Source organism: Lepidochelys kempii, chromosome 2 (assembly GCF_965140265.1).
Source record: "Lepidochelys kempii isolate rLepKem1 chromosome 2, rLepKem1.hap2, whole genome shotgun sequence".
Lineage (NCBI taxonomy): Eukaryota > Metazoa > Chordata > Testudines > Cheloniidae > Lepidochelys > Lepidochelys kempii.
Window position 1 is genome coordinate 22251553 of NC_133257.1, and position 21447 is coordinate 22272999.

The 21447-nt window shown below is 41.8% G+C and overlaps 1 protein-coding gene across 1 annotated transcript in view; it reads right to left on the reverse strand.

Annotated features, from left to right (window-relative positions):
• Positions 1-21447, reverse strand: part of FER1L6 (fer-1 like family member 6) — a 148410-nt gene that overhangs the window by 27404 nt on the left and 99559 nt on the right. Inside the window, exons 24-33 of the mRNA XM_073329149.1 lie at positions 17841-18002; positions 16363-16543; positions 15876-16096; positions 14397-14519; positions 14227-14266; positions 11306-11424; positions 9101-9220; positions 7853-7978; positions 6772-6899; positions 4821-4991 (exon numbers count right to left, since the gene is read on the reverse strand). Of these exons, the coding sequence (XP_073185250.1) occupies positions 4821-4991; positions 6772-6899; positions 7853-7978; positions 9101-9220; positions 11306-11424; positions 14227-14266; positions 14397-14519; positions 15876-16096; positions 16363-16543; positions 17841-18002 (1391 nt within the window). The remainder of the gene's footprint in view (positions 1-4820; positions 4992-6771; positions 6900-7852; positions 7979-9100; positions 9221-11305; positions 11425-14226; positions 14267-14396; positions 14520-15875; positions 16097-16362; positions 16544-17840; positions 18003-21447) is intronic.

Consider the following 21447-nt stretch of genomic DNA (forward strand, 5'->3'; position numbering starts at 1 on the left):
AAAAGGACCTAGGGGTTACAGTGGATGAGAAGCTGGATATGAGTCAACAGTGTGCCCTTGTTGCCAAGAAGGCCAATGGCATTTTGGGATGTATATGTAGGGGCATTGCCAGCAGATCGAGGGATGTGATTGTTCCCCTCTATTCGACATTGGTGAGGCCTCATCTGGAGTACTGTGTCCAGTTTTGGGCCCAACACTACAAGAAGGATGTGGAAAAATTGGAAAGAGTCCAGCGTAGGGCAACAAAAATGATTAGGGGACTGGAACACATGACTTATGAGGAGAGGCTGAGGGAACTGGGATTGTTTAGTCAGTGGAAGAGAAGAATGAGGGGGGATTTGATAGCTGCTTTCAACTACCTGAAAGGGGGTTCCAAAGAGGATGGATCTAGACTATTCTCAGTGGTAGCAGATGACAGGACAAGGAGTAATGGTCTCAAGTTGCAGTGGGGGAGATTTAGGTTGGATATTAGGAAAAACTTTTTCACTAGGAGGGTGGTGAAACACTGGAATGCGTTACCTAGGGAGGTGGTGGAATCTCCTTCCTTAGAAGTTTTTAAGGTCAGGCTTGACAAAGCCCTGGCTGGGATGATTTAATTGGGTATCGGTCCTGCTTTGAGCAGGGCGTTGGACTAAATGACCTCCTGAGGTCCCTTCCAACCCTGATATTCTATGATTCTACTAAAAACAAAAGTGTAGCCACACTAATGTGAGCAGCAGGCGGGGCTAGCTGCCCCATACACCATCCTGTCCGAGATGCTAGGTATGTGCTCAGGAGACTAGTCCCTCCCACGGCTTGCACTACTACAGTGACAGTATTTTTAGGATGCTAGCTTGATCAGAGCTAGTGCAGGTATGGCTTCTAGAGCTGGAATTTACATTTCCAGCTCCAAGTGCAGATGTACCCTTTGGCTCCTAAGTAACTTTTGAAAATGGGACTTAGACACTTTTTAAAATTGTGCCCTATATCTCAATAAGTGTATTGAAATACTAGGATTGCCACAATGATTCTTACTAGGGCCTGAGTCACTACTCTGTGACATTGGATTTTCCCTGGTGTAATTCAATTGATTTATATGGAGTCACGCAGGTGTGACATAGCAGGGAATCTGCTGCCCCCCCCCCCCCCCCCCAGTTTTTAGAGGTCATGGAAGTTCTGCAGCCAAGCAGTATTCCAGTTTCTTTTGATTAGTTAATTTCAGATGCTGTACTTGAGACTCCATTATTAAGAACAAAATAACAAATTCTAAGCACTGCATAACATGCCTGCTAAAATAACAAGGCAGCTGGAAGCTAGAACTGAGGCACTTCTGGTTATAAAAAAAACTGAATAGGCAACAGAAAAAATGGTCTTTTGGAGTCAAGTTGCAATAACAAGGTAAAATGTCAAGAACTCTGCTTACCAATTTATTATGCAGTTTAAAATCACTCCCCACATTTTTAGCATATCAACTGAAGTACTGCAATCAGGCACATCTAGGGATAGATCCTCAGCTGGTGTAAATCCATTAAAATCAATTTAAACTAGCTGAAAATATGACCGTTAGTGTTAATGCAGTCCCAACATTTCACGCTTATCATTGTAAGGGGGAAAAAAGGCAAAATTCACAGAGGAATAGACATGGGGAAGCACTGGCATGTGGCTACAGAGATGCGTTTATTAAGTACAGACATAGACCAAGCTAAAGCCAGTGAGGATTTCTCTCTTCAGGTGGTTGAATCTAGAAACCAATCGATCTGTGATCACAAACTATGTGACGGTAATCATTGGAGTCAATGGACACCAAAACCCTGGGCTTGCCTACGCAGTGGGTAATGGAGTCTACAGGGGTGTGGTTTCTAAGGCAGACTAATGTTGGTGTGCATTACCTGATATATGTAGACCCAGGGGTGCTGGAACAATTTGTACAGTGGAGGTGCTGAGAGCCATTGAACCAAACTGTAAACCCTGTATATGATGGAAACCACTTCAAGTCAGGGGGTGCAGCAGCACCCTTAGTTCCAGCACCTGTGTGTAGTTCCCTAGTGTGCTTTAACATAGTACTGTTTTAAACAGCACTACATTAAATTGCACCAGCAAGGTCTACATGGACCAATTAATGCACAACCCATTAGTGCACTTTAGAAATCACACCCTTGTAGAGCACATTACCCCGCTGTGTAAACAAGCCCCTACTCGTGGGACAGGGATATTATACTTTAAACCCTGGCCCAGATCAGGTGACTGGGGTCAGGAAATAAAATTCAGTCTCTGATCAATACTCCTTGTGACACGCCTTTACTACCCACTATCTCCAGAATCTACAGCCAAATTCTGTTCTCATTGACACACGAAAATCCAGAGAAACTCCAGTGGCTTCAAGGCAGTTACTTTGGATTTTTACAAGTGTAACTGAGACCAGAATTTGGCCTTACCACTATTGCACAGCCACCTCAGACAGAGATTTTTATTCACCCTTTGATTCAGTAAAATCTCCACCTTATGTTTATCAAACAAAGACACTTAAATATAGACAGTTTGCTATCTGGAACTAATTGTGAGTAAGTAGGACTGTTGGTTTTAAAAATACTCACTTTCTACTTCTAATGCCTTGTGACACAATTCACAGACACACCCCTGGAACCCCGACCTGGGGTATTATATCTGCTAACCAAGATCCATAAACCTGGAAATCCTGGGCGCCCCATCATCTCAGGCATTGGCACCCTGACAGCAGGATTGTCTGGCTATGTAGACTCCCTCCTCAGGCTACACTACCAGCACTCCCAGCTACCTTCGAGACACCACTGACTTCCTGAGGAAACTACAATCCATCGGTGATCTTCCTGAAAACACCATCCTGGCCACTATGGATGTAGAAGCCCTCTACACCAACATTCCACACCAAGATGGACTACAAGTCGTCAGGAACAGTATCCCCGATAATGTCACGGCAAACCTGGTGGCTGAACTTTGTGACTTTGTCCTCACCCATAACTATTTTACATTTGGGGACAATGTATACCTTCAAATCAGCGGCACTGCTATGGGTACCCGCATGGCCCCACAGTATGCCAACATTTTTATGGCTGACTTAGAACAATGCTTCCTCAGCTCTTGTCCCCTAATGCCCCTACTCTACTTGCGCTATATTGATGACATCTTCATCATCTGGACCCATGGAAAAGAAGCCCTTGAGGAATTCCACCATGCTTTCAACAATTTCCATTCCACCATCAACCTCAGCCTGGACCACTCAACACAAGAGATCCACTTCCTGGATCTCTAATATCTCTTATCTGGATCTCTTAGTGCTAATAAGTGATGGTCACATAAACACCACCCTATACCGGAAACCTACTGACCGCTATTCCTACCTACATGCCTCCAGCTTTCACCCAGACCACACGACACGATCCATTGTCTACAGCCAAGCTCTATGGTACAACCGCATTTGCTCCAACCCCTCAGAGAGAGACAAACACCTACAAGATCTCTATCAAGCATTCTTATAACTACAATACCCACCTGCGGAAGTGAAGAAACAGATTGACAGAGCCAGAAGAGTACCCAGAAGTCACCTACTACAGGACAGGCCCAACAAAGAATATAACAGAACGCCACTAGCCATCACCTTCAGCCCCCAACTAAAACCTCTCCAACGCATTATCAAGGATCTACAACCTATCCTGAAGGACGACCCATCACTTTCACAAATCTTGGGAGACAGGCCAGTCCTTGCCTACAGACAGCCCCCCAACCTGAAGCAAATACTCACCAGCAACCACATACCACACAACAGAACCACTAACCCAGGAACCTATCCTTGCAACAAAGCCCGTTGCCTACTGTGCCCACATATCTATTCAGGGGACACCATCATAGGGCCTAATCACATCAGCCACACTATCAGAGACTCGTTCACCTGCACATCTACCAATGTGATATACGCCATCATGTGCCAGCAATGCCCCTCTGCCATGTACATTGGTCAAACTGGACAGTCTCTACGTAAAAGAATAAATGGACACAAATCAGATGTCAAGAATTATAACATTCATAAACCAGTCGGAGAACACTTCAATCTCTCTGGTCACTCGATTTCTGATCTAAAAGTGACTATTCTTCAACAAAAAAACTTTGAAAACAAACTCCAACGAGAGACTGCTGAATTGGAATTAATTTGCAAATTGGAAACAATTAACTTAGGCTTGAATAGAGACTGGGAGTGGCTGAGTCATTATACAAAGTAAAACTATTTCCCCTGATGAAGTGAGCTGTAGCTCACGAAAGCTCATGCTCAAATAAATTGATTAGTCTCTAAGGTGCCACAAGTACTCCTTTTCTATTTCCCCTTGTTTATTCCTCCCCCTCCCACTGTTCCTCAGACATTCTTGTTAACTCCTGGAAATGGCCCACCTTGATTATCACTTCAAAAGGTTTTCTTCCACCCCACTCTCCTGCTGGTAATAGCTCATCTTAAGTGATCACTCTCCTTACAATGTGTATGGTAAATATCCATTTTTGCCTGGTCTGTGTGTATATAAATCTCCTCACTGTATTTTCCGCTTTATGCATCCAATGAAGTGAGCTGTAGCTCACGAAAGCTTATGCTCAAATAAATTGGTTAGTCTCTAAGGTGCCACAAGTACTCCTTTTCTTTTTGCGAATACAGACTAACACGGCTGCTTCTCTGAAACAATTCAGTTTAACAAAACCTACAAAACTCAAAGGCTGAAAAATGTACAATGTTTGGCTAGATCAGTTTTCATCAAGAAGCTTCCTTGCAGGTCACTCATTTCTCGTATATGCACAAACCAAGTGACTGAAGAGGATCTTACTTTTCATATTGACTTTGTAGACCACAGGTAGCCCGGTGCCTGCTGTAGAAACGATTTTCCAAATCAATTTTAGTTTCTCCAATGAGGTCATCCGCTCCAACCATATCATGGTCATAGATCAGGATGGAGAGCACAGATTCCTTAGGGAAAGTGGCCTGAATTTCAAATGATCTGAGGCAAAAATAGATAGGATTTTATAAGACAAATCATTTTTAAAGCTACAAGTATCAGTCATAAAAGGTATAGTGGATGCTACAAGTGCACAGTATGCCCGCAGGCATGAATAGTTTCTTCAGTTAGGTATTTTTACTGAATACCTGAACACACTGAAAACATGCTGAATAAAAGGAGTATAGTGCCCTACCTAATCAGTTCCAACTGAGGTTATGCATCTGCATTTTGTTTCTGAATGGTTTGTATTCTTGAAACAGGAAGTACTAAAACTCTGAAGAGAGAACCCATTTCCATGAGATTTCTTGCCGAATTCCCAGACCAAAGAAAAGTGGCTAAGTTCAGATAAACTCTGATTACAAACTGAACTGACCCTTTGAACCTGAGGAAGTCAATAGGAGCTGTTCATGCTAAGCACTTCTGCAAAGTACACCATAGTGGCTTAGATTTTCAAACCTGGCCCCAACTGTGGGTGTGGAACTCTTTTGAAAATCTGGCCCTCTGTGGCTAAAGCAAGGCACTCAGAAATTGACTGGCCCAAAATCAAAGGCTACCTTTGAAAACTGGGCTCTGGTTTGGTCCTAAAAGTCTGAGATTGTTTTATAGTAATATTCAGATTTAAAAACACCACCACAAAATTTGGAAATTAAATTTTGGAAATTAAATTTGGAATTAACTAATCAGGAAAGAGAACTTGGAGTCATCATGAATAGTTCTTTGAAGACGTCCACGCAGTGTGCAATGGCAGTCAAAAAAGCAAACGGGATGCGGAGAATATCTTATTGCCCTTATATAAATCCATAATACGCCCACATCTTGAATACTGCGTACAGATGTGTCTCAAAAAAGATATACTGACATTAGAAAAGGTTCAGAGAAGGGCAACTAAAATGATTAGGGGGTTGGAACAGGTCCCATATGAGGAGAGATTAAAGGGGCTAGGACTTTTCAGCTTGGAAAAGAGGAGACTAAGGGGGGGATATGATAGAGGTATATAAAATCATGAATGGTGTGGAGAAAGTGAATAAGGAAAAGTTATTTACTTGTTCCCATAATATAAAAACTAGGGGCCACCAAATGAAATTAATGGGCAGCAGGTTTAAAACAAATAAAAGGAAGTTCTTCTTCACACAGCGCACAGTCAACCTGTGGAACTCCTTGCCTGAGGAGGTTGTAAAGGCTAGGATTATAACAGGGTTTAAAAGAGAACTAGATAAATTCATGGAGGTTAAGTCCATTAATGGCTATTAGCCAGGATGGGTGAGGAATGGTGTCCCTAGCCTCTGTTTGTCAGAGGGTGGAGATGGATAATAGCAGAGAGATCATTTGATCATTACCTGTTAGGTTCACTCCCTCCGGGGCACCTGGCATAGGCCACTGTCAGTAGACAGGATACTGGGCTGGATGGACCTTTGGTCTGACCCAGTATGGCCATTGTTATGTTCTTAAATTTAACTGTCACTGTATCTATTTCACTTTAAGATAACTAATCACCTCATTAATCTGAGCTGACAAGATCATTTGCTGCTTCGTTTCTTGTTGTGAAATAAAAAGCCTTCTGCAGATTGAATTTCAGGAGGTGTTTGACTAGCATAAAAATTGAATAATTTGTAATCATACAATGTGACACAAATTCTTGAGATTTTAATTACGAAACCTCCAAACACACACATATCATTGCATAATAAATGCACTCTGCTCTTGAAAACAAGCAGAAATAACTGTAGCAAAATCCTAAGGCAGAAATCACGACGGACATTTAAATAAAGCCATCACTCACCTTCCAAAAACTGGGTTTAGTTGTTTGGGGATGTAATTGGCCTGGTCTTTAATTTCAGTTTTGCCTAGTCTGAGCACAATATAGGGATCTGAGGTGCCATCTGGATCAGCTGGGCTAAGATTATATGCCTGACAAAAAGAAAATACTCTTTCATCAAAATCCAAATGCTTCATTAAAGGTAATCATTAAATGTGGTTGTTTTCTAATGGAGCTGTTTTTCCACTGGCACATGGGATGTTCTGGAAACACAAATGCTAAGCTAGTCCTGCCTACTAAAATAGAGAGAGCTCCACTCGGGAGAGAGTGTTTGGAGACTGCTTAGGGCCCAAGTGCAAAGCCGAAGAGAGCAACTAGAACGGTCCCGGGCACTGTTGCTGATCAGAATGGAATGGGTGAGGTGAGAGGAAGAGAAAGAGCCAAAGGAAGAAGCTGACTTTGCTGGAGGTTTTCAAGTCCAAATCTATGTGGGATTCAAGGGGATTTTCCCATAAACAATGGGCCAGATCCTCAGCTGGTGTAAGTCATAGCTCCATTGACTGGCCCATTGTCTGTGATGGATGTGATCTGAAAGCATTTAAACACAGAAAAAAAAGTGTCTTCTTTCTCTGCTTCTCTTTTGTCTTTTAATTTAATTTCCTCTCCCTAACTCCAGGTTTTTTCTACCTTATATCAACTGATTTTCTTTTCTGCTTCTCTTTTGTTTCTCACTAATACAGCTCACTAATGGCTGTCTCTCTCCTCTGACTTCTCCATTTCCCACCACGTTTCCTCAGTATTTGACCTTCCTAATTTCTACCATTGTTCCTTCAAGTTCATCATTCAGACTCCTACCCCTTTGCTTTCTCTTAAAGATATATTCTTCCATTCTCTCCTTCTCCTGCATGCTTCCTGCTTTGTTTGTCCCTTTTTTGCTATGATCCTCCCAAAACAGCCCCTAGAGTTCCTCTTCTCCAGTCAACTGGGCGTCTTTGTGATTTACTATGAGAAGTCCTGACTGGCTGCAGATGCTACTCTGTTGTACTCTAACACCCCCACCCCCCGCCCCATTATTTCAAGGCAGAAATAGAAGCTGTACACTTACTCTCACGATATACACCCGAACCAGAACTTTGACTGAGTTATTCGGTGGTATCCCTTGCAGAACTTTAGGCTGTCCTCCTTCCATTGAGCTGGAATCTTCAGGACTTTTGTATATGCAGAAAGAGCCCTGTGGATATACAATGTTTTATTTCCCTGGAAAAAACAACAGACCCAATCCAAAACAAAATCCTGGTGTGCAGACAAAACTTAATGAATGCAGTTTGCATAGACACATATTCATGTGTGCCCATCCACATTTTGCACAAAGGAAAAAAAGTGTAATAAATGCACTAAACCATGTTTCTGAAAATATTTCTGTTTTGTTTTGTTAACCTTCCAAAGTACTTCCTTTCAATAACTGTATTTAACTTTGTCAAGACATTCCCAGAGATACCTGCAAGCTCCTAGTCACAGCAGTATTAAATAAATGAATGCAACAGTTGTGGCTATTCCCATCTTCCAGACACCAATATTCTAAGGGTCACCATTTTGCTCTGAATCACACTCGTGTAAATTAGAAGAAATTCCATTGACTTAAATGGAACTCTACTTACAACACTGTGACTAAGAACACAATTTGCCTTTAGCTATGTAGTAAAAACTTCAGCCCCCATGCACATCACAGTATTAACTCATCTTACTTAAATAACCATTATTACCTAAAAACAATTATCAAGTCATTTTAACAGAGATTTCCCCGATAGAGAAAGAAGAATCCACAGGCTCCTTTAAGGCACTGATTCCTCTGAAGTATAAAATACATCAGTTTTAGATCACACAACTATTATATTAATTGTGCTTTGAAGTATACTTGCAGATTTCCATATGGTAAGTTGTATTAGGTTGGGTAAGAGAACTAAGTAGAAGGCCAATCATTTAAGCTAGATAAGATAAAGTACCAGAAATTATACTGAAGAAATAAACTTGCATGGACTGCATAAAGTAATAGGTCAATTCTGGCTCTACTTACTATGAATCTGTGATTTAACTCAGCTTTAAATAAAAGTCCTGACTCAAAACGACAGTAAACATTGTGGGTTGGAAACTGCCTCCATCAGTCAGACAATAAAAGAGAATAAATAGCAATCCTCATATGTAACACATTGTGTCTTTGGATCTAATAAGAGAATTAACTATGTCAATAGCAGATGGGCAATGTAATTGAAATGCATTTTCTGTACACCTAGAATATCACTGAAAACATGCATTTCTCTAAATTACAATGTATCCAATCAGCATTTAAACTCACCTTAAATTTTCCTATTATTCTGTCCTCATGGTCACTGTGATCTTTGCCTCTGAAGAGTTCAAACGTTTTCACCCAGTCTTCAAAGTTATTAAATTCACTCTCCAGGTCTCCATCATAGATCTTTGAAAAAATGTGATAATGCTCATTTCACAAGACATAGCAAGTAAAAACACAGCAACTGTTGTATTAACTGGTGACTTAAAGTTCAGCTCTAGCTCAGTGTTTAGGTTTTATAAAATCAAGCACCTGTAAAACCTTTTAGTAACCAACAGAAAAATATCCCGTTCCCCACCAGTGATGGAAACTTTTAACAAATTCACCTCTGGAGTAGCAATCCAAATACTCTAGTACTGTATTAATGCATAAGAACCTGAAAGCAAGACGGATAAGAAAAGGTATTCTGGAGACAATCTTGCCTAGATAGGTAGAGATTGGATTGCCTAATAAAGGTCTTTCCCATCTCTAACTCCTACAGCATGTTTCTATGTGAAATAAAAAATAAAAGTGAAAAAGGCTGTGTAAATGTGCTCTCCAAGTGGAGACCTTTCCATTTAAAAATGGAAACAGTTTCATTGACCTGTATACTGGTTTCATGTCCCTTTTTATTCAATCCCTCTCTAAACAGCCCTAATCTTTTCAATCCCTCCACATGTCTCTACTCATTTTCCATGTCATAATCTTTTCTTTGACTTTGACTTTCTGGATCTGAATCCTTCCCATGCCACTAGTGCTTGGGGCATGAACAAGGCCCCACTATCCCTGTCTATAATGCTGATTGCTGGTATGGCTACCTGGCTGTGTTTCTATAACTTAACTTTTTTTGAGGATAGGTTGTTGATCTATCACTCAACTCCTAACCTGGAGGAGCCAATGGACTGCTTTGCATCTGATCCCTGCCTTTTAACGTGTCCTGCTTGGGTACCAGGAATAAAAACTTCCACTGGAATAGCTCTCAGGGTCATTGGAGCACACAAGCTTTTCCAGCAAGTCAAGGTGCAGTTCTACCTTTGATAAGATACAATGACCAGAATCTAATTTATATTCCCAGTGAGGGTCTACTATCATTGTATCTAATCCTTTCAACATTAGTTTCTATCCCATTCTTTATACACCCTAATATTTCTGAAATGCCTTGTCATTTATTCCCCTAATATCCACATTTCTGTGCTTTCATCAATATAAAAAGATATTTTAGGCTCACACATTCAGATGAATTCAGGTGCCTGGGAAGGAGTATTGCGGAGAGGGATCTGGGGGGTCATAGTGGACCACAAGCTAAATATGAGTCAACAGTGTAACACTGTTGCAAAAAAAGAGAACATCATTCTGGGATGTATTAGCAGGAGTGTTGTAAGCAAGACACGAGAAGCAATTCTTCTGCTCTACTCTGCGCTGATTAGACCTCAGCTGGAGTATTGTGTCCAGTTCTGGGCATTTCAGGAAAGATGTGGACAAACTGGAGAAAGTCCAGAGAAGAGCAACAAAAATGATTAAAGGTCTAGAAAACATGACCTAGGAGGAAAGATTGAAAAAAATTGAGTTTGTTTAGTCTGGAGAAGAGAAGACTGGGGGCAGGGGGGAGAAGGGGGCAGACATGATACATTTTCAAGTACATAAAAGGTTGTCACAAGGAGGAAGGAGAAGAATTGTTCTTCTTAAATTCTGAGGCTAGGACAAGAAGTAATGGACTTAAATTGCAGCAAGGAAGGTTTAGCTTGAATATAAGGAAAAACTTCCTAACTGTCAGGGTGGTTAAGCACTGGAATAAATTGCCTAGGGAAGTTGTGGAATCTCTGTCATTGTAGATTTTTAAGAGCAGGTTAGACAAACACTTTCCAGGAATGGTCTAGATAATGCTTAGTCCTGCCATGAGCACAGGGGACTGGACTAGACAACCTCTTGAGGTCCCTTCCAGTCCTATGATTCTATTATTAAGTGCATAAGTTAAGCGCACTTTGGCATGATAAAGTGTACACATGTATGTGATTAACTATAGACAAGGTGCAACGAGAACAAAGGGAAAGAAAAGGGGAATGTAACTCTAATATTTACAGTGTATTCCATAAGGGTGAAATTCAACCATGTGAAGATGGTCAGCATAAGAGCTAAACTCCCCTCCAGTCTCACTTCAGACTAGCCCTCTGCCCAGCAGTGAATTTTGTCTGTCCCAAATAACCTGAATTACAACAACAACACATTTTTTACCTTCAGAGTTGCTAGATTTGGGTCTTCTTCCTTTTTTTCCTGTTTCAACAACTTTTTTCGCTTTTTTTTGTCTGGCTCATCTTCAATGCTTAATGCTACGTGGCCAGATGTCGACCTAGCTACAGAGATTGATGACATAATTTAGGTTTATAGCAGCTGCAGTAATGGATAAACCTCTAATGGCTTAGATAAGTCCTTAACATAAATCTTGGGGGATCTTACTCCATTCCCTCTCCTCTATACTTCTCTTGCAATTTCTCCTGTCAAACCAGTCAGAGATTCTTTTCCTACAACTCCTCTCTACCTGATACACCGTTTTTTACTCCTCTCTATCACTAAATACAATCGTTGTCTGACTTATCCCCTTCCCTGTGACTTCTATTCTTACTCCCCTGCTTACACACACACACACATACACACCTTTTCTTTCTCCTTCTTCCTCAATCATCCCAAGGTCAAATCTACTCCAACAGACCCTACTACCTTTCCAAATGTTGAGAAAAATTTAAGCTGAGGTCTTACCAAGATGGAATGCCATTGCCAAGATGCAAACTGCCTTCAGATCTCATATGCTTCAGGCCTTCCTCAGGTCAAAGGCACCAAAAATGCATGCCAGTGTGCCTCTGACCTTAGGAAAGCCATGGAGAGAGTGGAGATAGATGTAAATATGGCAGCTGCTCAGCAGAAACTGCCTACCCGGTTGACATCCCACCACTGATTTTGACAGCTATCAACAAAGGCAGGAGGAGCTTGTTGGATCTAACTATCCAAACCTTATTCAGGTTTAGTGTTTGGGTTGAGGTTTGGATCAGTCCTGTTAATTTTGTTAAACTAATTCATCTATCTGTGATATAAATATCTATTAATACTATCTCTCTCTTATTCTCTCTCTCTGGCATTTATATGGTGCCAGTCACCATAGTATCTCGGCAATGATATAAAACATATGTTGTGCAAGTAAGTAGGAAAGTCTTTTTCAGTTCTCAAGTCACCAGCCTGGTCAAAAACAATGGAAAACCCTGGCATAACTGTCACCACTAAAGTTTGTGGATGGTAGAATTCTATCTATGTTAAGTTTCAGTAGCAGCTGTGTTAGTCTGTATTCGCAAAAAGAACAGGAGTACTTGTGGCACCTTAGAGACTAACAAATTTATTTGAGCATAAGCTTTCATGGGCTAAAACCCATTCATCGGATGCATGCAGTGGAAAATACAGTAGGAAGATATATATACACACAGAGAAACACAGATATATATATACACATGAAACAATGGGTGTTACCATACACACTATAACAAGAGTGATCAGTTAAGGTGAGCTATTACCAGCAGGAGAGAAAACAACCTTTTGTAGTGATAATCAAAATGGGCCATTTCCAGCAGTTGACAAGAATGTGTGAGGAACAGTAGGGGTGGGGGGGAAATAAACATGGGGAAATAGTTTTACTTTGTGTAATGACACATCCACTCCCAGTCTTTATTCAAGCCTAATTTAATGGTGTCCAGTTTGCAAATTAATTCCAATTCAGCAGTCTCTCACTGGAGTCTGTTTCTGAAGTTTTTTTGTTGTAATATTGCGACTTTTAGGTCTGTAATCGAGCGACCAGAGAGATTGAAGTGTTCTCCGACTATTTCCCCATGTTTATTTTTCCCCCGTACTGTTCCTCTTGTCAACTGCTGGAAATGGCCCATCTTGATTATCACTACAAAATGTTTTTTTTCCCTGTCCTGCTGCTAATAGCTCACCTTAACTGATCACTTTTGTTATAGTGTGTATGGTAACACCCATTGTTTCATGTTCTCTGTGTATATATATATATATATAGATCTTCCTTCTGTATTTTCCACTGCATGCATGCGATGAAGTGGGTTTTAGCCCACGAAAGCTCATGCTCAAATAAATTTGTTAGTCTCTAAGGTGCCACAAGTACTCCTGTTCTTTTTATCTATGTTAAGGTGTCAGTTAACAATATTGCTGTACATGGGTGCGGCATCAGAACTTTGTATAGCATTTCTTTCAGGCGGCTAGGTATGGTCCATGCATAATTAGAATTTTGACTGATAGCTTTTCAGCACTGATAATCTGATAATTGAAATGTTGGTCAGCTGCCACGTTCAAAATGATAATGACTGACATTTATGTAGTACCTTTCATCCAGAATGATTGCAAAATGCTTTGCAAACTAGAAATCATTTCCACCACTAATAAAATATATCCATCTCTAGGATGGGAAGAGCCAGCCATTTTATTCTGAGGAGCAAATCTACACAGAAAGTACAAATATTAGTTTTCTTTCTCTGCCTATTTAAATAGTCAGGTTAGGAAAATAATTTGCTAACGGCATGGTTCACTGTCACAGGGATATGTAAAGCAGTAGAAGATTCTCTTCCATTAGTGTATTTAATGATCTATTCTTGTCCAATCCCATCAGGCTCTTCTGCTGAAAATTCTTGAGTTGACTGAGTTTGACACAAGAATTAGCTGCTATTGTGATGCCTATCATTCTGGACTCTATTTTCAAATTCAGATTCCTGGAACTGAACCCGGTTTGGGTTCTCAGTTGGATCAAAATTAAAAGAGGCTCATTTTTTGGACCTGATACAGATGCAGACCAATACTGTGGTAATCTTTCTAGAACATCTAACATTGTAAGATTTCCATCATTTTGAGGCTGAATTCTGCAAAGAATTGCTTGTGCGATTTGAACATCGTTAAACCCAATCCTCAACCCAGTTTTGTATCTCAGCATCTAAACTACCCATAGTCTAATCCAGATATGGATTAGGACCTAAACGCTGCCCCTCTCACAACTCTAGGAAGAACAGACATTCAATAAGAACAGGGTAAAAATGTTCTTAAATTAGCACAGAAATAAATTATTATAGTAAGTAAAAAAGTACATATACAAATATTTTACTCACTGTTGCCTGGTTTCCCCTTGCTGGGATAGATTGATTTTACCTTTCAAAATAAAAATAGAATAGTCAGACTCCTAAATACAAATGGAACATTAAAGAGGAAGCCATTTTGCATAAATCTAGCTTTAAAATACCATACCTCCATTCAAGTATGGGGCTACTGGGGCCCTTACCTTTTTCATTTTTTCCACAGAAGCATCGTACTTTGACCACCAATCAATAACATTTTCGGCAGATTCGTCTGCTATTGTTCTCTTTTTTCTTTTTGTGGATCGTTGGGAGTATTTTCTTGAGACCTAGCAAGGTATAAGGAAATGCCGTTCACCTCTAGGCTTATGTCAGCTATTAAAAACCAGCTGAGCTATCGAGTGGAACAGATGTAGGTGGGGTGGATTTCAGTCTGTAAGACCTACATTATTTTGTGTTTCTATCTTTGCATCCCACTAAAAGAATCCATTGTGATCATCATGTTATTAGTACAGTTTCTCTAATACCTTCAGCTGGTATCAAATATTATACTTTTAAAATTTGGGGCATTGCAACAAAAGCAAACTATTTAAAGGGAAGATCTACCTTAGAAAGAAGAAGAATTATATTTGGAAGGATACAGACCTCCTGACATCCCCTGGTTCCCTCCAATATCACTGCATTTGCAGATACATTCAGAACTTTCAATATGATCAACACTTGAGTTTTGAAGACAACTAGGATTCTGAATAGCCATTGAGAATTCAGCCATCTTCCCTTCGAAAAGATAAAGAGCCTGATTCCACAAACCAACTGCTTCTGCAAGTAGGCCCACTGACATCAATGGGATTGCTCATGTGAATAACGACTGGACCCTGTTAAATTGCGCATTCGGCCTTTCACACGAATAAAGAGTTGCCACTTGCAGCTATCATGTATTTAGCAGTGCAGCTACAAACAGAAGGGTGGCAATGGTGAGCTGTATTAGACACAGAGTTACAATACTAGGCTCTATATTTGGATGAATACTTTACTATATTTCACTCACTCTTGTATCTATAAATTGTGTTGTTACAGACGATAGACACACAGGGGTGTGTACATGTGGAGTTGAGACATCACTGCCTTTCCTTGTCCTTCAAACTATGCAGAACATTGGCAATGTGTAACTAATTACCAGTGCATCTAGGTGCTACAGGTAAGAAGTGGCTACTTTATCCCACTCCAAAAAGTGTAGCTCAAATGGAACACAATGTCAAATAGTTTTGTCACTCCTTCCATTTCATTTTTGCAAAAGAAAGAAAGAAAGAAAGATTGGTTATTTCCCCATCCAAAAAGTGATAGTTTATAGGGCTGATCAGAAAAAGGTTTCTGCAGTCTGGAAATGTTCTTCTGATCAGCTGTATGAACTAGAATGCATTTGCCCTGTCATGCTGACCAATATTGTCTCATTGTTTCGTTGTTCTTCCCTCTCTGACTGTATGCACCCATTGTCTTATACTTCAATTGTAACCTCTTTAGCACAGGGACTGTCTTTTTGTTCTGTGTTTCTACAGCACCTAGCACAATGGGGTCCTGGCCTATAACTGGGCTCCTACACATTACCATCATAATAAAGTTATTATTATTATTATTATTTTATTATTTTAAAATAGCTTGCTATCTGATGGTTCAGCCAAGTCCACCTTCTGCTTTCCATCTTCTGCTGGTTCAGAGGATGGGGATGTAGATTTAAGTGCAGATGGCAGTGAAGAAGCAGGTACAGCTGCTGCAGCAGCAGATTTTGCTGGATCTGGTTCTTGCATTCCTAATGCAGCTGAACCATGCTCCACATCAACATAAATGTGATCCGCTGGACGTGATTGTGGTTGGGGTGATGCAGGCAGCTGTGGTGACTCCGGAGCAGCTGAAATTAGAAACACAGCAAATTGGCAAGATTATGCCAAAAAAAGAGACAGTCATCGTATTGGGTCTCAAGAAAATATGAATAATGATATCTCTTAAAAGTCGCACAGGCCTTGATCCTGCAAGGTGCTGAGCACTCCAGCCCCAGTCCAGCAGATCCCTTAAGCATGTGCTTACTCCCAGTGCAGTAAACTATTATTATTTACTATTTTAACAAATATCACCTTGTCTTTTTATTTGGGGACAAGAGTTATATTGTGCATTTACCTTTGTCAGTTTCTATAACGTCCACTTTTGCTGTAGGTGCAGGAAGCTCCTTGGGTTTATATAAATATTGCTTAAGGCAATTGATGGTGTGTGTTCCAACAAAAGTGCTACGACCAAAAGCTCTCCAGTCAACCACACAGATACTGAGTGGTGGGTGCAAAAGCTCGTTTTCAGGCAATTCCTGGCAGAAAAGAACAGACAACAGCATGAGAGATTTGTTTTCCTTACTAGTGTCCAGAAAAGTGTCCTGAAAAGTGCTGGATTGAGAACCCTGACTATTGATGTTCTTGATCCATTAAACAGGTACAGCATGGGCAGTGTAGTTCTGTCCACTACCCTGCCAACCCTACCTAGAAAAGCACCCTGGCTCGTGGGTGGGCTGCTAAAAATGTGTCAGGGAAAACAGTAAAGCCTAGAGGAATCAACACAGTGTTGGGAGTCAGGAATTTGTGAGTTCTAATCCAGCCACTGACTTGGCCAAAGTAATTTCACTTCACTGCCTCAGTTTCCTAGCTGTAAAAGGGGATAACATATATTGCCCTAGTTTACAGGGATATTGTGCTGATTAACTAGGTAATGTCTGGATATCAGTTTGAATGCGTAAAGTGCAATAAAAATTAAAGGTACCACAGGTACTTAGATATTATTATTGGTGCTTAGATACCATTGTGCCTTATAAACACTTAGATAGACTTTCATCTCTGTTGGTGTCGCCAGCTAGCGTAAATCCTTGTCCACTAAGACCTGAAGTGAAACCACCAGTTCATTTCGCACATGCCAATGGACAGCTAGGAAACTTCAAGGCACTACTGGCCAAGGTCAAATTCAAGTCAACAACCTAGAGGTAAAAGGTTCAAAGCTCATGGATCGTAACTAAGGTTAAGATTTTATCAGGGTTATTTTTAATAGAAGTCACAGACAGGTCACGGGCAATAAACAAGAATTCACAGAAGGGTAATTCCCGGAGCAAGGGGGCTGACAGACCGAGTCCCGCTACCCTACCCACTATGCGGGGGGCTGACAGCCAGAGCCATGCTGCCCACCCAAGGGGAGGGGACTGAAAGCCTGAACCCCACCATATGGGGTTCACTGCCAGAGTCCCACTACACAGGGCTCACCCTGATGCTCAGGGAAGGGGGCAGGCTGACAGCCCGAGCCCCACCACACAGGGCTCACTGCCAGAGTCCTGCCATATGGGGCTCACCACACCACCCGGGGTGTCCTGACAGCCTGACCCCCGCTGCCTGAGGCTGACAGCCAAAGCCCTGAAGTCACACAGGTCATGAAAAATCATGGAATCTGTGACCTCCATGACAGACTCGTAGCCTTAGTCATAACCAGTCAATTACTTAACTGTCCAGTCTGGCAACAGCACAAAGGGCTTAAAAAGTAAAGAAAATCGAACAGTGCTATAGCTTGTGTCTTCCACTGAGTAAAGAAAAGACAATCAGAGAGAGAGGGCAGTGCATGGTACATACCACTTCAAACCTGTCTGCTTGGACACTGAAGTTGGGATTGTTCTTGACACTCTGGATGACGGAAGATTTAACTCCTTTCCCTGCGCATTCTATGAGAACCTGTGGGCGGTCCACGGAGAGGAGCTGTACCTTCTTCAGCTCACGAACGCCCCAGAACAGAACCTATGGCAAGTGGAAGAAAAGTGGTCAGCAAAACATAGGTTATAGTGGGCCAGACTCACTGGGATGCTCCTGACAGGAGTACACAGGTAACACTGGGAATCATGGACCAGGTTCACCAGTATGCTCCTGCCACTTTGTGCCACTCAGACAACTCATAGCTGCCAGAAAGCGCTGCTGAATCTGGCCCCAGTTATCTGTAAGAAATTGTTCTAAACACCTGTCAGAGTCTGAAATTAAAAAGAAGACTTCATGTCTTTGAACTGAAAGTTAAGCCAACTAACAATGTTAAACTGTTAACAAAACATAATCAGTTAATAATAATTTTATTTCTAACAGTCCCCTCCTCTTCAGGACAAACATGCTCAGTCCCTATTAATCTGACAAGTCAGATCCTCAGCTATTGCCTACAACAGAGCTACATCAGTTTATACCAGCTGAGAATATAGCCCATGGTATTTTGTCAGGAATAGTTTTATCACCTTTAGATGCTTTATGCATTGATTCACTGCATACCCTCTAGAACTCTCATGGAATTCCAAGTTTTCTTACACACCGGTACTTATTAGCAAAACAATTATTTAAGCTCTAAGTATAGAAAATAGCATTAAAATGACCATAATTACAACAATATAAATTAGGAATTAGAAAATCCAAAATAAAATTCTTCGAATGCCAAACCACGGCCATATCATTCAGGAGTAGACTGTGGGTAATGCCCTGACTGAGCACTATTTAAGCACATACCTAACTATAAGCACATGATTTGTCCCATTGACATAAATGGAATTCATGTGCTTAAAGTCTAAGTATGTGCTTAATTAACTCACAGACTCGGGCCTCAGGCAGAAAACACATCTGAAAAAGAGATTTTTTTCCCTTTGTCCAGTGGATGGTTGTCATTTCTCTTCCTACTTCCCTTTGCAACAATTTGACTGTTTGATCCCCTGCGCAGAAAAAGTCACAGCAAGAATTGCTCCTGTGGTTGAGTTCACACACAAGCATTTCTAGTGACTGGCTCATCAGTCTCAGCACAGTTCATATGATTAAAATCTGACTTGATTTAGAAATCTTCAAAGACAGGCAATTAAACACATTATGTGTAGTTATAGGACCAACGACAGGAAGTGACACAACAGGACTGGTTAGAATTTGGTCATTATTCTGACAGATGAGGAGTTGCCAAATTTCCCTTACATTCTGTATAATAAAGTGACTTTAGGCCCAAATTGTAGCTGACTGTTCACAGGGGCATTAGAGGGGTTGGGGAGAAAGCACAAACACATGCACACAGGAGGCAGCCATCATTTGGCTGCAAGTTTTGGGAGCAGAGGAGGAGTGGCTAACACTTAGCCACTAGCAACACTAAATAACCCAAAGAGGGTGTCTTGGTGCAGCGGGGCAGGACCATACCGGCCTGCCCATCAAGGGTTGAAGGTGGGATTGAGAGCAGGCGACACTTCCCAATTGTCCAGCCATTTTACACAAGCATCTTCCATACTCATGTACCATAGCTAGAAAGACTGGTTACTTATGTTGTACAGTAACTGCAGTTCTATGTGTATTCTGCTCAAGGTGCGCATGTGCTCCACACACCTGGGACCAGAAGATTTTCCATTAGCAGTGTCTGTTTGTCCTCGCCTGTGCCCCTCTCCTCCTCATGCTCTGAACCAAGGGTGGAAGGGACGGTGCGCACTGACCACATCTCCAGCTCCTTCCTTAGCATGAATAACCTTAGGACAAAGATCCAAAGCAGAAGAGGAGGAGGGCAGGTCACGGAACCACACATCTCGAAGAACTCATAAGAACAAAACATAAGAATGGCCACACTGGGTCAGACCAAAGGTCCATCCAGCCCCGTATCCTGTCCTCTGACAGTGGCCAATGCCAGGGGCCCCACAGGGAGTGAACCTACCAGGTAACGATCAGTGATCTCTCTCCTGCCATCCATCCCCACCCTCTGACAAAGAGAGGCTAGGGACACCATTCCTTACCCATCCTGGCTTATAGCCATTAATGGACTTAACCTCCATGAATTTATCCAGTTCTCTTTTAAACCCTATTATAGTCCTAGCCTTCACAACCTCCTCAGGCAAGGAGTTCCACAGGTTGACTGTGCGCTGTGTGAAGAAGAACTTCCTTTTATTTAAACTCCAGTTACTATACAACATAAGTAACCAGTTGTTCTTCTTCGAGTGATGGTCCCTAGGTTTATTCCATTTATTCAAGGGTGATGTCATGGTGGGAGTCTACTATAGACCACTGGACCAGGGGGAAGAGGTGGACGAGGCTTTCTTCCGGCAACTCGCAGAAGTTACTAGATTGCACACCCTAGTTCTCATGGGAGACTTCAATCACCCTGATATCTGCTGGGAGAGCAATTCAGCGGTGCACAGACAATCCAGGAAGTTTTTGGAAAATGTAGGGGACAATTTCCTGGTGCAAGTGCTGGAGGAACCAACTAGGGACAGAGCTCTTCTTCACCTGCTGCTCACAAACCGGGAAGAATTAGTAGGGGAAGCTAAAGTGGATGGGAACCTGGGAGGCAGTGACCATGAGATGGTCGAGTTCAGGATCCTGACACAAGGAAGAAAGGAAAGCAGCAGAATACGGACCCTGGACTTCAGAAAAGCAGACTTTGACTCCCTCAGGGAACTGATGGGCAAGATCCCCGGGAGAATAACATGAGGGGGAAAGGAGTCCAGGAGAGCTGACTGTATTTTAAAGAATCCTTATTGAGGTTACAGGGACAAACCATCCCCATGTGTAGAAAGAATCGTAAATATGGCAGGCGACCAGCTTGGCTTAACAGTGAAATCCTGGCTGATCTTAAACACAAAAAAGAAGCTTACAAGAAGTGGAAGATTGGACAAATGACCAGTGATGAGTATAAAAATATTGCTCGGGCATGCAGGAGTGAAATCAGGAAGGCCAAATCACACCTGGAGGTGCAGCTAGCAAGAGATGTTAAGAGTAACAAGAAGGGTTTCTTCAGGTATGTTGGCAACAAGAAGAAAGTCAAGGAAAGTGTGGGCCCCTTACTGAATGAGGGAGGCAACCTAGTGACAGAGGATGTGGAAAAAGCTAATGTACTCAATGCTTTCTTTGCCTCTGTCTTCACGAACAAGGTCAGCTCCCAGACTACTGCACTGGGCAGCACAGCATGGGGAGGAGGTGATCAGCCCTCTGTGGAGAAAGAAGTGGTTCGGGACTATTTGGAAAAGCTGGACATGCACAAGGCTATGGGGCCAGATGCGTTGCATCCGAGAGTGCTGAAGGAGTTGGCGGATGTGATTGCAGAGCCATTGGCCATTATCTTTGAAAACTCATGGCGATCGGGGGAGGTCCCGGACGACTGGAAAAAGGCTAATGTAGTGCCCATCTTTAAAAAAGAGAAGGAGGAGGATCCGGGGAACTACAGGCCAGTCAGCCTCACCTCAGTCCCTGG